The 17,151-nt window shown below is 42.2% G+C and overlaps 4 protein-coding genes across 5 annotated transcripts; 2 read left to right on the top strand and 2 right to left on the bottom strand.

Moving 5' to 3' along the window:
* Window positions 1–2,746: 2,746 nt before the first annotated feature.
* On the bottom strand, window positions 2,747–4,952 carry LOC116196080. The gene is made up of 2 exons (XM_031525609.1): window positions 4,543–4,952; window positions 2,747–2,979 (listed from the first exon to the last, which is right to left on the bottom strand). The coding sequence occupies exon 1, from the start codon at window positions 4,845–4,847 to the stop codon at window positions 4,575–4,577; it is 273 nt and encodes a 90-aa protein (XP_031381469.1). The 5' UTR covers window positions 4,848–4,952; the 3' UTR covers window positions 2,747–2,979; window positions 4,543–4,574.
* Window positions 4,953–5,839: 887 nt separating this feature from the next.
* LOC116196079 lies at window positions 5,840–8,137 on the top strand. Its single transcript, XM_031525608.1, has 3 exons — window positions 5,840–6,413; window positions 7,407–7,564; window positions 7,839–8,137. Exons 1-2 carry the CDS (start codon window positions 6,008–6,010, stop codon window positions 7,532–7,534), a joined length of 534 nt encoding a protein of 177 aa, XP_031381468.1. The 5' UTR covers window positions 5,840–6,007; the 3' UTR covers window positions 7,535–7,564; window positions 7,839–8,137.
* A 1,246-nt stretch (window positions 8,138–9,383) lies between these two features.
* On the top strand, window positions 9,384–12,415 carry LOC116196078. The gene is made up of 5 exons (XM_031525607.1): window positions 9,384–9,599; window positions 10,496–10,710; window positions 11,010–11,252; window positions 11,417–11,574; window positions 11,956–12,415. Exons 1-5 carry the CDS (start codon window positions 9,492–9,494, stop codon window positions 12,024–12,026), a joined length of 795 nt encoding a protein of 264 aa, XP_031381467.1. The 5' UTR covers window positions 9,384–9,491; the 3' UTR covers window positions 12,027–12,415.
* A 150-nt stretch (window positions 12,416–12,565) lies between these two features.
* LOC116196077 lies at window positions 12,566–16,878 on the bottom strand. Of its 2 annotated transcripts, none has more exons than XM_031525605.1 (6): window positions 16,489–16,878; window positions 15,953–16,148; window positions 15,762–15,865; window positions 15,251–15,427; window positions 13,016–14,772; window positions 12,566–12,904 (listed from the first exon to the last, which is right to left on the bottom strand). In XM_031525605.1, the coding sequence occupies exons 2-6, from the start codon at window positions 16,141–16,143 to the stop codon at window positions 12,755–12,757; spliced, it is 2,379 nt and encodes a 792-aa protein (XP_031381465.1). In that variant the 5' UTR covers window positions 16,144–16,148; window positions 16,489–16,878; the 3' UTR covers window positions 12,566–12,754. The 2 variants fall into 2 exon arrangements, with proteins under 2 accessions (XP_031381465.1, XP_031381466.1); XM_031525606.1 differs by having other exon boundaries at window positions 16,642–16,878.
* Window positions 16,879–17,151: the final 273 nt, after the last annotated feature.

The raw sequence follows: 17,151 nt of genomic DNA, 5'->3' as shown, positions 1-17,151 counted from the left end.
TTTGTTAAAATAAAATAAAAATATATAAAATGGGCCATTGAGAAAAAATTTAAATATCAAAATAATAAGATACTTTTTCACCATAAAGGAAATTCCATGCAAGCAAATTTAATGAGATACTTTTTCAAAATATCAAAATAATAAGATACTTTTTCACCGTAAAGAAAATTTAATGAGATGTTATCATGCAAGCATTTAATGCAAGCAAATTCTAAGATTAGCTCTAGTTGTGTCTCTAAAATATGTCTCTAAAATGGCCATACACCGCTATTTAAATGCCGCATCAGATAAAGACAAACTCTAAGTAAAAATAGAGATATCTACTCCAGACGTATCTTTAATTTTAGTGTCTCTAATCCGGCCTACATTACATATTATATTAATTAAATGAATGTAATTACTATTCCTAATAATTTTAATTAATTAATTTAATCAAACATAATTTAAAAATTTTGCTGTCACTGACCCCTGAGAGGATGAATCGAGGAAATTAGGTCCGAATGAAGGGGAGCAGATATACCTCAAGTCTTATTGGACGCTTACCAAAAGCTGAACAAATCGTCAATAATCTTTTCAAAAACCTTTTACTCTTCCGCTCAAGTTTTTTCAGGTGTTTTCTTCCACAAGTTTTGATGCATAAAGCACATGTGTTTTCAACTATTTGGTCGGTTTCTCATTCTCATGTGGAAGAATGGAATGGTGAAAAGGGGAGTTGAGTGTGCGTTCCTTAGGTATATACTTTTACCATCTTCTCATGAGCACTTTGTTACCTCTCTGGTGCAGAGATCATTCTTCGGATTCAATGGTTCGACATTTTGACGGGGACATCACGAGAAGCAGCTTTTGCGGGACGAGATGAATCCGCTTTCATGTAAGCGTAACGTGCGGCTTCATCAATCTTTGCCTTCTGTTGTAGCATTCTTCATTGCCTTCTGTAGTAGCTAAATTTTAAATGTCTGATAGTTTCAGAAACATCCTAGCTTGCCTATGGATTTACATCATCAGAAATTCAGAATCCTTCCTTCGTTGGACCTAGTCCTTCAATTCCTTCTCTTCGTTCTTTTTCTCAACATCGTTCAAATCTCCAAGAAGATACATATCGCGCAAATCAACCCCATGAAAATGGAGAAGCTGAGAAAAAAGTTGCGCAAAGCAAATTTTGTTCATTAATCTCTTCAGACAAATGAAAACATTAACAACAGAACATAAGATAGAAGAATGAATCTCATTTTTTCGATGTAAACCCTAGTATCCAGAATCTCAATTAAGCCATAACTAATCCAGTCGAGCTGGGCCGATCTACTAAGGGATAAAACTCTCTCAGCATAGATTTTTCTGCATTCATGACCCAAACTCGAGATTTTGCTTAAACAGAACGAGTGCTAAACCGCTTGAACCAATGAATAAATCTCATTTTGTTCATTAATCTCTTCCGACGAATGAAAATTGGACAATGAATACATTAACAACAGAACATATGTACGGCAAGAGTGTATCCTTTTGGTATGATACCTGGCTTCCGATAGGACCATTGATTAACTTTTGTTCCAGGAGATCTTAGTGTCTTCTGTTACTTAAGGAACATGCAACCGTCAGTACGGTTCTAGTAGGGGGTTGTTGGCATTTGCTGAGGAGTTCGGACCCGCAAGCAGCTCTCATTCGAGACCTCGCTGCAATAGTTGAACTTTCCCATCAAGATAGGGTCGTATGGACACCCCACAAATCTGGGCAATTTTCTATAACCAATGCCTGAAAGTGTTTCAGAACCAGAGGACTGAAAATGGAATGGAGGAATGCAGTTTGGTTTGGTGGGCAACTGCCTTGATCTTCTTTTATAAGTTGGCTCTTTGTACACAATAGGTTGAACATTAAGGACCGGTTACTGAACTGGAAAATTCCGCTAGTCGTGATTGAATGTGAATTTTGCAATGTGCAGTTGGAGACTCGGGACCATCTATTTTTTGAATGCCCAATTACTCAAGGAATTTGGAGAAATCTACTAGCTCGACTTGGCTTACACAGACCCACCATGGATTGGAACATGGAGCTCTTCTGGATCTCTTCCTTTCGCAGCAAGAAGCTTGATGTTACCTATCTCAAACTTCTATGGACTCATTACATATATTGCATTTGGAGGGAGAGAAATGCTAGACTTTATCAAAAGCGAGTCTCACCAACGACTTTAGTTCGGAGAATCTTTGTGGATGTGCAAGGGAAGTTGTCCATTCATTCCCGTGTCTCTTTTAAGATTGTACATTCTGACTTAGCGGTGCACTTGCTTCACCCTTTTGATGTTATTCGCAGCTAAATGTGTATTTTGGGGGATAGTCTTATGAGGTAAATATTTTGGGGTAGTCTTCTGACGTTCCTTATTCTGTAAGGTTTATACAGGTTCTTTTGATATAAATACTTCTGCGTTTAATGAAATCTCGCCATTTATTCCCAAAAAATAAAAAACAGCAGAACATAAGATAAAAGAACGAATCCAATGGAACAACAAACTCGTACCACACCACAAGATTAGGAAAGATCGCCCAAGCAGGCGACAGCTCCAGTTGATGGATTTTGAGGAGGAAATCTCGATAATTTGGGCTACACGAGAATCCTAGTCGGTTTTCCGTCACTTTGCACGTGTTCCTTTCTTTTCCCCGTTTTACATGTTTAAATACGTCAGATTTTCCTGTGAATGGCATTGCTTCGACAATTCCATTGCAAAGAACATAACCAAGATGGTCCGAGATGTCAATACAGTGTAAGGGCAGAGAGTTTCAACTTATTCAAGCAATGTAGTAGATAGACCAAACTTGTTCTACACATGCAAATAAATCCACCGGAAAGAGAATCGGACCGATATCATTATTTTTCAAAATGCTTGGTTGCTGAGAGAAAGTACATTTCCCCATCTAATATTCAGGAATTTGAAAAAACGCTGACATGAGCAAAGGAATTCAACCATCTTCGAGCCCTCACAAAGCCGTCCTGCACCAAAAGAAAACATCTTAATCGCACATGAGGTGGCTAAAGAAGTCGATCCAGCTCTAGAACTTGCATAATAAAGCAAAACACGTAAATTATGGAAAACAAGCAAAAGTCAATATTATCTAGCGAACAACGAATGAAGTCGCCAGTTAAATTCACATTGAGCATGGATAGATCTCCAGGGCTTTGTCCATCAGTGAAGCTAGACCTCTAAAGTTGAAGCAGATCAACATAAAACATGAAAGTAATGAAGATGCATAACCCACCAAATTCGTAGAAGACGCTTAGCTATAGTTTTGATCCCTAGAGGCAAAGTGATTCCCTCGCATGATATATTGCTACTGGTGCTGCACATGCACATCCACTGTCCACCTTTACAATGTTTCAAAGTAATATATAAAATTCAACATCTAATGAACATCAAATGGGGATGTGATCTTGATGCCTTTTTTAGAGTTAGTATGCTGCTGCAGCCATACATTTTCGGCAGCTAAAACTCAGGAACTCGTCCAATCCAATCTTCTTCAGTCCGAAGAAATGATTCATCAAAATAATGAGAGCGAATGCCTAGGTTCAAATTACTCTCCGTGAACATATTTCCCTGCAGATCTACTCATAAACCAGGTGATTTTGGCAGTGAAGTAAAATCAAAGGTGAGGATTTTTATAAATCCATATCCAAATACTTTGACATTTAATAAAAGAGGCATTTGGCATGTCCCTGTCAAATCCTTATACCAGTCCTAAGATTTGACAAATCTCTGATATCCTTCGTTTTTGTTCACCCCAACGCACCATCAGAACTCCTTCCATACATCCGTTAAAAAGCAACTACACTTCATACTGAAAGTTCACCTCTCACATGATGGATGCTACAGTCATTGCCAAGCCTTTGTATTCACAACTTGTCATCACCTCATCAAGAATCACAATTAGTAACTCCCTACCATCATTTTTTGCTGGTAAATCATCAGAAACTCCCACAACATCGTCAAAGGCAACCACACTTCATCACTAGAAGGCGTTGTCTCCCCTGACACAGCCATTCGTGTTCTCAAAAAATGGTATAGTATATTGGTACAGCAATTCAAAACTACAGCTTCTTATCCTTCTCATCAAGAAACACTGGTACAGCATCTACAACAATCTCGTATCTACTGTCTACAGTAAGCCATAAACACTTCCAGATTAGATATCATAATTTAGATTCATCAGCAGTCCCAGGTGCATTTCCAATTCAATCACTGAGCTCATGAAACACATATATCGTTATGTCCGCATATGCACACATCGTAGACCGGTTGGCACTCAACCAAATTATGGCAGTAATTTCTCTGGCATTATGCGTTTCCGGCTATAAGACTAGATGAGGTCAAACAACATGCGAAGCATAGTTTCGACAATAAAATCAAGAAATCCTAAACAAAAATTCCCGCTAAAGACGGAAAATTAGAAATCTCTTCGATTCCAATCGCGCTCTAAAATTGCAATCTTTTTGCCCGTCAGCTCGATGACCACATCGAGGAGATCAAATGGTAAAACCAAATATAATCCAACCAAGTACCTCAAAGTAAAGAACAATCGGTTGCGGATCGATCAGTGGCCGCCGTGCTCCTTGGCGTGCTGCTGGTGCTCGAGGTGGCGGCGCTCCTCGGGAAGGGCGACGAGGTACGAGAAGATCATGCCGCCGAAGCAGACATGGAACAGAGGCTCGATCGAGCTGGTCTGGATGTACTTGGCATGGTAGTTGTCCAATCCTCTCTGGACCGATTTCTTCACGTAATCGAGGGAGAACATGGGCTTCAAGTGGTTCGGCAGCTCCTTCACCTTCATCCCCTTGATCTCGTTGTAGAATTGACGCAATGCCATTTCTGATTCCTCTGCTCTGCAAACCCTAATCCTAGCACTCGGTCTTCTCTTCCCCTCAAATTTTGCGGCTCGGAGCGATGACTGGGGGTTCTCGTTGGACTGCGTGAAATGTTCGGTCAGGTCAATGGGCAAGGTCGATGGGTCGACGATCGTGGACCGTTCGATCTGAGCCTTCCAGATTGACGGCTGACAAGAAATAGGCCTTCTCTGGGCCAGAGCAGAAATATTAGACTTTGACGCGGAGGAAAGCAAGGGAACAAAATCTCAATATTCCTCTTCCGATCTGATCCCTGAACTTCTGCTTCCGACCTCAGTTTAACCCTCTTGGCTTTGGCATGGTAATCTATCTCAGTAATAATAATAAAACATGGCCCGGATGGTGAATAGATTAGAAAAGCATTTATGAAGGAAACATAACATATCTTCACCGTATTCGACAATTCGTATCAACTATTAATGAGGTTGTGGGTACAAAATCCGCGAATGATATATGAAGAGCCTACAAAAGAGATATCATTAGTTTCAAATTAGATTCATTGAACTTTATTATTGAATGACGTCCCTTGAAAGAAGGTGTCTTGTCCTCTTATAAGTTTGTATTCCTGGCCCTTGTCTCTAAAAGGAGATGAACTGCGACAAGATCTGCGATGCGGAGAATCTGTCCAAAAGGTATTGTATGCATTGAGCTATATCCATTGGATTTTATGTTCAAAGGTATGCTTAAGAAGAAATGGGTGATTTTACCTTAGTAAGCTTGTCTTGATCCTTTTCTCTATTCGATGTGAGATTTGGGAATCTCACCAATTATAATTCGGAAGCAACGGCATCATCACAGTCAATATCCCACATCTAATGGGTGCTTTTGCTTCTTCGCCTAATACGATCATCATCACTTTGTTAAAATAAGATAGACTAAACTGCACTGCGTGCAGCATATTGTGACAAATAGTAAAGTTTAGGGGTGAATTTTGTTGTAAACCCAAAATTTAGGATATTCTCCACGTGTCCATGTGTTCACACCCAGCCCGCCATCTTCATCATCCTTTCCACTTCTGCATTGTCCTGTCCCTCCTCGGCTCTGTTTGCCTTTGCCAGAAAGAAACTTCATAATCGCCATAACCGAGAGCTCGCTTCAAACCCTAGAATCTTCCGACTCCTCCATGGCAGTCAGAATCCTCTCCAGGATCTTGCTCCGCCACTCCACCGTCGCTCCCTGCGCCGTCGTATCACCGGCCCTGAGGCACAGATCCTCCCAATCGGGGAAGCTGATCGAGATTGACCTCGAGTCGTCGCCATCCACGTCGTCTTCATCGGACGGCGAGATCGAGGTCGAGGTCCTGAAGATGCGGAAGCTCGAGGAGGCCATCCACGCGCTCTTCGTCGAGAAGTCAACCCCCGATTGGCTTCCCTTCATCCCGGGGTCCTCCTTCTGGGTCCCGCCACGGAAGCGTAAGGTTGACATGGCCGATCTCTTCGACAAGCTGTGGGATCCCCCGAGGGAGGAGGAGACGTTCAGGTTCGCGAATGGACGCGGGTGGCCCATTCTCGAGTTCTTCTCTTCAAAAGGTATCGTTTTTTTGGGCCAAATGTGACCGAAATTTTCGATATTGCTGGTAATTTGTTGGTTCTTGATTGGAGGATTGGAACCGGTGAATTTCTCATTTGTTGCTGCTGATAAATGCTGCGAAATTTCATGGTGTTGGAAGAATTCATTGAAAGCTGGAGAACAATTTGTGTTCAGAAGCTTTTGGTTTTAATTTTTCCACGGATATACATATTTCTGCTAGAAAATCTGCTCACGGAAGCTATGATGGAGAAATCCTGATCGAGCAATTCGGTTTTGTTTGCATTTTTTACTTGAACTCTCCAAGAATATGTTTTAGAATGTCTGTGAATCTGCTGTCAAAAGATGAGGCCTGTGAGCAATTGCAGAGGAAAAAAGTTCAGTTTTAGAATCACCTCGGGTTTCCACTTCCCCAAATAATCTGTTGAGAGTCGATTGGGCAATGTGATGCTTATGATCAGATAGCATGCGGCAAGGAACGCATTTGATGCTCAAAAAGAGAGGAAATGTAGTTTCGTACTTTAAGGCAGAGATAAAGCTTTTGAAGGAACTTTTGTTTTGGCTTTTCGACTTTTCATGTAGTTCTGCTCAAAACTGTTCTTTGGGCGTGGGGAAACTCTGTATGAGGATGATTCACCGCGTATGGTTGATTCTTTGGCCTGCTTTGTGAACGGCTAGATTTGCATTTTTTTTTTTATTTTGCTCATGGAGTGTTCTGGTGTCACATTTTGTGCCGATGCAAGTCTTCTATCCCCGAGATTTAGGAACATTGGTATTTCGTAGCAACTGCTTGCTGCAACAGCTTTTTCTTCCACGGACATGTTTGTGTAATCTAGTTCTTCTTGATTTTGATGATGGAGAGTTTTCTTCCATCTCCCGTAAAGCCTAAAGGGTCATATGACTTTATATGTTGCAATAGCTCCTAGCCTTCTTATGCTAAGATACTTGCATGAAGGGGCTGGCTCTAACATTTTAATTCATTTGCTCCTTCATAGGAGATGGTGCACCCGAACCCCAAGTGGGGTTGGAGGTGGAAGTGAAGGTGATTAAGGAAGAGGACATAGAGGTTAAGGTGCTGAACGTTGCTGATATCAACTCAGAAGTGGAAGATACGGAAGGATGAGTTACAAGCGTATTCATGTATTGTTGCACGGTACATATGCATTTTCCTTTTTATCGACCTTCTGAAAAAAGTTTTGCAACCACCTAATAAACATATAAACGCACCTTTTGGCTTCTGAATAAATGAATCTTCATGCTTTGGGATGTCCTTTCTCTGCCTTAAGGAATACTTCAGACTGGTAAAACTACAATTTGATCATTATTCGCGGAAAGTTTCACTTGTTACTCGCCTGAGTTGAAACATAGTCCCCTGGAGTCGCTGATTTTATCTGAGAAACGCTGACATTCTCTTTCGAATTTCACAGGCTTCGGTGTGTCTAGGTAGATATAGCAGGATCAAGGAGAAGAATAAGATTGGGCTAGGTGGACGACTGAGCAAAGCGGGACTCTGTACATAAAGAAAATTAGGTACTCCAGGGAGGAGAACTGAATGCACTCCGTGTCTCACTAGATCATGAAAATACCTTTAGCTTGTGTGAGGCTGTTAGCATTTAATCGTTTGATTAATGTTTGTAGGGCAATCTAAGATGATGCGAAACTACTTGTTTTCTTGTATTTATTGGTGAGAATGAAATGCAAGGAAGTGTTACTAGTTCCATTCAAATATAACCTGCGTGGTAGGAGCATAATAATCACCGGCTGTGAATGACCCTCTCCGGAATACAGCATGTTTCGGATGAAAGACACTTTAAATTTTCAATGGGGTAAAGAGCAACTCCGCTAGTGGACCGATTCTCTAACCATGATTGTAGTACTCAGGTAACTTTCATGATCATGAAGGTGCAGTAGTATGGAAAAATTGCTAAAATCAGCCTAATCGAGTGATCAAAGCATAACATTTACGAATAGTAAAGAAGACAAATGTAAATCTAATCCTCCATTTCATCTATGATCGAAAAAGAGAATTCTATCGATGTGATTGTGGGCAGACAATCTTTGCTGGAAATTCTGCGGCATGGATGGATATGGAACGTTATCCCGGAACCTTGGATGCCTCATCAAATGAAAACCGGCGAAAAATATCATGATCCTAAAAGGAACAGAAAGGAACGTGGATGGCACTGCTTGACGGAACATAGCAAGAAGAGCATGTCCTTGGATCTCTCTGACTTAGCAGAGATTGAACTCTTTCTAACTGGCAACAAGATCCCCCCAGTGTCGTCTGCAACCGACCGGCGATGTTTCGAAGCTGATCATAGCAGGCTGTAGTGATGTCTGCTTCCTGGGAGCTTGGAAACATATCGAACTCCTTGTCCATCTCGTCAGGGTGGGAATGTGGTCAGGATGCCTCTGTGGAGCTGAACCGTGAGACCCCTATGAAAAGCAAGCGAGAAGAAGCGTGTGGCCAGAGGCTGGTATGTTCCAACAATTCTGGTCGAGAAGCTCGCTAATAGAAGCATAATCCAGCGATGGCTTTAGAGCAAAATAAGGCGGGACCAAGTAAACTCGGGTTGGGGCACTAATTGTTCCCGATCGCTCCGCAATTCAGCATGGTGATGTTAATTGGCAACAGTGGCACGGAGAGTAGCGAGTAGCAGCGAACGAGAATCCTCTGCCGGCTTGGCTAGCTATAGGAGATGGATTCGGTTTGAGTTCCTCTTATGCTCACTCGAGCTCGAGACCGTTGCGGGATCGGTGGTAATCCTCGGGATCGTACCGGACTTTACCCAATTGATGCAGCCTACGGGCCCGAAACCAGCCTCGTATTGAGGATGCCCAGCCCAAAGCCTTGACAAGTTTCACCTCAACATTTGTCGCTGACGTGGCGTTGTCCTATTGGGCCAACCTGGATAGACCACGTAAAATGAATTTTCTCTCATAAATAAAAGGAAAAAAGATCAATAAAAGGAGAAAAAAAAAAAAAAAGGGAAGGAAAGACAGAAGAAGAAGAAGAAGCTCGAAGACAAAAGTGGAGTAATTCGATTCTACTGTAATCCTCAAAGCTCGAGATCTCTTCAATGGCGGAAGAGCCCGAAACTACGTCGCTCCCCACCTCCACTCCTCCTCCTCCTCCTCCTACGCCTTCCGAGAAATCTTCCCAGGGCACCTTCAACCCACAGCCTCAGGTGCTTTCTTTTCTTTTGATGATATGTAGATGCTACGTCTCGTCAATTTGAAATCTTGGGATTATTTTCTTATGTGTTCTATTGCCCATTTTGGTGGGAGGGATGTAAATTCTGCGTTGCCGGGGTTTTTTGCTTTCGATTTTTCTTTTCCCCCTTCATCCTGGACGAATTGCGAGGGTACGATCAAAAGGGAGGATATGCGATTTCTATAAAAAAAAATTTTAATCATTGGAAGCTTATTGAGGTTTTTCTTCCCTTTCCATTTTGCTTTTGGTTGAGGGAAGTTAGTTCCTTTGGATTTTGTTTCCGTTGGACTTCGAATCATCTGCTTCAAAGTTGCCAAGTTGGGACTGTTGAGTTGGTGGTTCAACGACCTGGTGATGCATCGGATTAGCTGTTCCCGCTTTTGTTGGTTAATTCTGTCGGTAAAGGTGACTATAGAACTGTTACCCTGGTCCTTGCTAAGATCGACAGTGGTTGAGCTTAGTCTTTTTCACGAGTAAAGAAATCTTCGATGCTAATTTTATGGTGATCATTTGATCACACGTTGGACAGGACAAATGAAACATGTAGTGTTACACGAAGATGTGGAGATATTCGATTTTGATGTGTAGATGTTCTCATATGGATGAAAATTTAGATACAAATCTTCTTGTCTTGTGTTTCAATATAAAAGAGTGTTCTTTGCTTTTCCTTTCTACTACATGCTTATGCATCTGTCTATCCTTCAAATGTGCTGTAGAATGACGATGGATAATTGCTATTTATATTTTGTTTGCTCGGAGGTTTAAGTGCTGCTCTGTGCTTCGGGCCTTGAACACTGTCATATTCTTGATCAAGAAGTGTCAATATTCTCTCTTTCAGGTGTTGACTTATCTTTGATTGCTTGTTTTCAGGTTCCATTTGTCTCTCGCTTTATAGGTTTCGATGGCGGTGATATGCAGATGTTTCCGGTCATGTACCCTGCAGTTATCCCTGGTGTAAACTCACAGAATCAGGACCAGTCGAATTGGGGAGCAGGACTCTATGCCGTTCCAGTTGGTCCAAATATGAGGACCGTGGCTGGACTTCACTCTGACACTCTTATTCCCCTTACGTACAATATACCAACGTAAGTAATCAATGGAAGAAGAAGTTCATAAACAACTGAGTTGGTTGTAGCTCTCTCTTTGTTATTGATAACCCTTTACAATCATATGATCTGCCCTTTCTAATTTGGCTAAATGGATCTTACTTGGACGCAAATTAAGGCAGAAAATAACATTCTTGACAGTCGAAGAGATGTCTAGGTTGCAAGCAGATGGTGTAGGCCTGCAGGGGAAATCAAATTTTCTCATGGAAACCTGAGAATGATATTGATTATGAAGGATTTCCTATCTAATGAATCTGGTGAATGTGTGCTTTGAGCAGTCGGCAGAGTAGTGAGGCTGGGGCAGCCGGTCAGGATCAAGGGCAAGTGGGACAACAGCAACAGCAGCAGAATCAGCAGCAGCATCCGCATCAGCGGCAGGTCGTAGTGAGGAGATTCCAAATTGCTATTCAGCTGGACTTGCTGCTGATTCTGAAGCTCGCAGCTGTGATATTTTTGTTCAACCAAGATGGGTCGAGACAAAGACTTGTGGTCCTCGTCTTCTTTGCTTCACTTGTCTACCTGTAAGCATCTTATATTTGAAGTGCTTGATAGTCTTGTTAGGGATTATATTTGTTGTCCTCGTTTTAGCATGGAGCTCTCTATTGTCTTTTTTTTTTAATAAATAAATCTATGTCAAGCCATGATTCTCGCACATTTTGAATGGACTTTATTGACTTTTGCACAGATATCAAACTGGAGCTCTCTCGCCGTTGATACGATGGCTTTCTCAAGGAATGCAAAGGGCCGCCGCTCCTCCTCATCCACCGAGGGCTGCACCTGCTGTGGCCGAAAATGCTCCCCCTGCTGCTGGAGGGCAGGGGAATGAAAATGCTAACCTGCCAGGTACCTTTTGTTTTTGCTTATATATAAACTGTATACTGCATTTGTACTGAAATAATAAGTATGTTTTTCAAAATTGTAGTCTGGAAATGTGGGAATATCGAACTCATAAGTGGCTGGGTACCATGAAAGATAAAGTGAAACTTGTGAAGTCCAGGGCTGGACGTACGAATTGAAGGAACTTAGGTCTTGATCAGAAACTTATGACCTCATTTTCTGTCCTTTTTGAGAAAAGTAAAACAGAAATCTGGAATAGCTTTCCTACTACCTAAACGACACGAAGTTTCTGTCCCCTTTGTGAAGTTTCACTTGTAACTTGTGAGCTTCCGTACGTTTGTTTGTACTGCCCTTCTTGTGCTTACCTAATGACTTTTTGGTGTGCAGCTGAAGGACAAGCTGGCGCTGAGAATGAGAATCCAGCTGCCAATGATGGAAACCGGGCAGCCGAGAATTGAATGTTGCCGAACCTGGTGCGGGCAACGGAGCTAACCACTGGTGGGGGATTGTGAAGGAGATCCAGATGATTGTCTTCGGATTTATATCTTCTCTACTCCCAGGTTTTCACAACATCGACTAGGTCAATACATCAACACCAAAGCCACGCAGATCGATCGAGGAGCTTTGATGTAATGGATTTCATCTTCCTTATGTGAAATAAATGTAAATTTTTGCTGTAGCCATTATAGATGTGATATCGTCACATACAACTGAAACTTGGTAGATCGAGGGAAATTGCTAATTTTTTGCCATCTTTTATTCGGTGTTGCTGAAAGTGAAGTTAGTTTCTTGTGCGATTTTTCATGGGGCCTTTTGGAATGGTATCGTTTTGCCATTTCACATTTTATGCTTTGTTTTGCGATCCATTTTAGTATGTATCGGGCTCCTATTTCAATCGCTTGTGTTCATTCTAGGGACCTGAAAGCAACACCTAATAAGAGATCGTGTAACACTATACTACTGGAGAATGGCAGCAGCGATAAGGATCAAATCGAAGTATTATGTTCAAAATTTCAATTTATCTGCATCGGATGCAAGAGATACTACACAGTTGTACTTTGATATCAAAATTGTGACACACATTGGGCATTGAGGATGAGGAAATCGATTATTTGGGCTACTAGAAAATTATTAATTACAAAATTTGTATATGTACAACCAAGGTTTAACATTATTGAAGCCCATCTCACATCTCAGAGAGAAGATTGCTGATCTTCCGAAGCTCTTTCAGAGCTGCCATGGCAGTGACCTGCCCTTTGCCTACCAGTACATTCTTCGAGAAGCTTTCCAACGACCCGACCTGACCTCGGTCCTGCTGGAAAGCCGACTCAATAACCTGAAAAATACATCCGATCTCGTAAACCATTTATTGGGAGATATTAATAACTCTATTATCTAGTCCGATGACAATGCATGGAGAGGCAAAAAGAATCCTGAGTCGAATTACCTGAATGTGTTCAAGCATGGACTGCCCGAGATTCTTGAAGGTGCCCATGACCTTGAGATCGGGTGCATCTCCTGTACTACTGCTAACAGAAGGCTCATGATTTCCATCACTTACCGATGATTTTGTCTCGATGTTCTGATTGCCTTCAGGATCAGTTGATTTTGGAGCTTCAATGGGGTCTCCTACTCTATCAGAAGTCTCCTCAGAAGCATGACCCCTTCCAAACTTCCACAGCCACTGGAACTTACCAAATAACGGCTTCTGCTCCTTGGCATCCTTCTCTAGTTTATCCACAGAATCCTTGTTCGAGGCCATTGCTCTAGAGGACTCCTCTGGAACATCAGAAACAGGAAGAGAAGAATCTCCAACTGTAGATTGCCGACAGTCTTCATGCTCTGCCGGGGGTGCATTTGACTTTGCACTGTTAAAACTCCCACTAAGGGGACTTGATGGGTTGGATGATACCGAAGAATCCTCCTCACTCGCAGTATCCTCACTCGAATATTTTCCGTCTCCGGGAATAATATCCTGAATACCTTCATCAGACCCCAGTTGCCGCGACAGATCTTCTAACAAACTTCGCCTTACAGGTGCCGTAGGAACCTTCCTCACATTCTTGGCTTTTGCCGAAGGGTCGGATTCTGTTCTAGTGAGACTGGCTCTTACTTTCTCTGTCCAACCCTTTTTCTTAGTTGGGATTGAGACTCGTTTCTCTGAATTACTTTGTTCAATTTTCTCTTCTTCCTTGTGCCAAATTCTCCATCTCTCCTCCCAGTAACTATCAGGCACTAAGCTCAGAGGGCTCTTTGGTGATATCGAATCAGAGGACAAGCTATGACCTCTCATAATCGGTTTTGTTTGGTTAAACGCCCCGACCATCAGAGGAGCCATCAGTAAACTGCGAGAAGCATCAAGAGCAAGCACCTGCAAGGATTTTGCCCTCTGAATTAGTTTCTTCAGATCTACATTCTGTGGAAAGTTCAGCAATCTCTGAAGAGCAGAAGTTGCCAATTCAGCTCCAAGCAGGGAGGGTCTCAAGTAAAGTATCATAGAAACAGCCATGGCAGCAATAAATGCTCCTCGAGCTGAACCAAAAATTGCAAAGCTATCTGCACTCTGTGAATCAATTTTACCATTGTCTTGAGCAAAAATCTCATCCCATATCACCAAAAGGTCAAGAAGTGCAAACTCGCGTCCAAATAACACCCGAAGCCAACGAAGACAAAAGTACTGTGGTTCCACTCCCAGCTCAGTGAGGTGAGTATGCAGAGGCAAATCGACGACAGAAAGCAGATGGTATAATGCAGCAGAAGCCTCGATCACAGGTGGTGAGCTGTTATTGTTCCCATCTGCAGGCAAATGTGAGAAGAAATCTGCCATGGCAATTGAGCCATTGACCCCACTCATCAGTGCCTCAAACATAGAGTAAGCATCATGTTCCATGAACTTCTCAGATAACACGATGCCCAGTTCACCTTCAGCTCCATAAGGGTCGCTTAAAAGTACAATTTTCTGCACATCAGGATCAAGGTCATCAAGACTCCTAGCTTTGACTATGTTCCCATGGGAGCTCGCGGAGCTCTCCATTGCATTTGAGAATCTTTTGTAATCAAAGTTATAGGTGAAGTCGCTTTCGTGAACTGATAACTCATCGAACTTGTCGGTAAAGTAATCCTCATAAAGCTTCCGAACTTGGGAAAGGCGGTTAATGTCAACTTGGAGGACATAAATCAGAGGTGCCAACAGTTCATGCATTCCTGCAAAAAACAGCAAATGGCAACACCAACCATCCATTTGAGTTTATTCATTGGCACATAAATGTAGTGGAGATCAAAAGCTAACTCCGAGAGGGACAAAATTTTGCATGCTCAAATCCATGAGGATCGGTTTGCTCAGTCAAAAGGAGCTACTCTGGTTCCACTCGATCTCTCAATTTCGATTGGCTTAAAGCACCAAATCACTTGAAGCTTTAGGAGCACCTGATAAGTTTCGTTCAACCAGATATTACCACCCAATCACACATGGTTTTGTTTAGGGACGCTCTGGAATTATTTGGCAGCAGTCAATAAAATAGACAGGACAATGAATCAGTTAAAACCACCCATGCTCTACTGATAACAGATCACGAGGCCAATATAGCATTTAAAACATATTTGGAAAGCCTGTGCCAATAGTGAAGCAATAAAATAGCCAATGACAATACTGAATTCTCGCAAATAAAGAATTCACATTTACCTTGTCTGTACCCATAGTTGGGATGTCTAAGGCACCACAGCAACAAGATTCTTCTTAGCATGCCTTGGCATCCGGGTGTCTGGAAATAACTTCCATCCTCGGGATACAAGCGCAACAGATCTTGATCAACCATTTTCTCCAGCTCAGCATTTCGAAAGAAGCGACCCCACCTGCTCTCTGCAATAGAAAAAAGGCAGGTTAGAAGTAAGAACCATCACTTTTCTCAACTGTAGGAGAGGATTGCTGATTCCTTGCTTGTAAGCTGAGTCATGGGAAATTCGTAATGACTCGTTTCCTTCAAGCCAAGTGATGGATTCAAGACATGACACGTAGAATAATCTGATTGTTACACTGAGAGTTCTGCAGCAGCCTTTTAATAGCCAGTGTTATAATGTCAATCTTTCAGATCACACATTCTTTGGAAGTTTTGTTTTCTTCGACCAGGAAGGGAAAGAAAGAAGATGCATCAATAAATTTCAACAGGTGAGATCAAATGTAGCCAAAAAATAACCTGGGTTTTGTGACAGCGGGTTGTCGACCGCAAGATTAGGCGAGTTACTTCCATCTTTGGAAGTATGAGGGTCAATAAGGAGCCGTCTTCGCAAACCCGCATAACTGACAAAGTTATAACACTACTCAGAATCACAGACAAACCAAAACCGCTAAATTGTCAGCTCGAAATGAAATGAAGTGCAACCATACCGTCTCCGAGAATCAGCCGTGACCCGACGGAGCTCATCGGTAGAAGCAGACGGTGAGGAGGGCAATACCCCAAGACCGATACGCCACTGCACGCTCCTCAAGTCACCAAACCGGTGCGTGCCATCCACCGTCGGCGATGACTCAGGCAGCTCCGCCGGCCGCAGTGCTGACGCAGCCGTACCGTCAGACATCCAATCTGCAGTGGCAGGAGGAGAAATTTCGCATCATATAGGCCAAAAATGTCCCAGTGAAAGAACATCAATTCACTCGAATTCCACCGACACTAATAAATCAGAACCGTAAGACGTCCACCAAGATCTTGGTCTGGAGCTCAGTTAATCAAACAAAAAAAAACCGTATTGAGATTGTCAGAGAGGGACAGAGAGAGCTAAAGTTCCCATTTTTGCAAGTCAGTTTGTGGCAAGAGAAGTGCATCAGAGAACCCAAAACCTCAGTCAATGTTATCAGATTGATTGACATAAAACCCACATGGGTTTCTGCATACAGAACAAGAAATCCGTGAAATTTAAGCATACCCGTGATCAATCTGAGCCAAAGAAGGTCCACACAGAGAGACAGAGAGATGGAGGCTGGGAATGGGAAGCAGAAATTTGCAGACAGGAAAGGTGGGGAAGAAGAGATAGGCAAGAAGGTTTGGTGGGTAGAGAGAGAGAGAGAGAGAGAATTACATGAAGGATTGAATGATGGGGAATGGGGATGTTTCCATAAAATTTCCAGCTTCCATAGAAATTCTCCTTTTTGTTATTGCCTGTGGAACTGTGTGAAGGAAAGAGAAGAGAAGAAACAATGAGAGACGACTCTTGTTTGTATTGTTCCTATGCTACGGTGCCTGCGGAGACGCAGAGAGAGAGAGAGCGAGAGAGAGAGATGAAGAAGGTGAGGTGAGAGAGAGGCAGCCATAGCTCATAAAGCTGTCGCCTTTTCTGTTTCATTTACCTTATTACCAATTAAGCGCGTGTGGAATGTGCCAATCATTATATTCCTTTCCTCCTCCATTGGTAACTCATTGACCCTTCTTTCTTCCCAAAAAAAAAAAAATCTTTTTTTTTCAAATAAGTAAAATTAAATTCACTTCAACAAGGATTTCTGCAGTATCTTCTAGTACTTTTTTTAACTCGATTGGAACCAGACGTTTCGTATTCAATTCCCACCAATTCACTCTCATTCTCTTTTATTTT

The sequence above is a fragment of the Punica granatum genome, chromosome 2 (genome assembly GCF_007655135.1).
Source record: "Punica granatum isolate Tunisia-2019 chromosome 2, ASM765513v2, whole genome shotgun sequence".
NCBI classification, from domain to species: domain Eukaryota; kingdom Viridiplantae; phylum Streptophyta; class Magnoliopsida; order Myrtales; family Lythraceae; genus Punica; species Punica granatum.
This window is presented reverse-complemented; position numbering and strand designations above follow the sequence as displayed.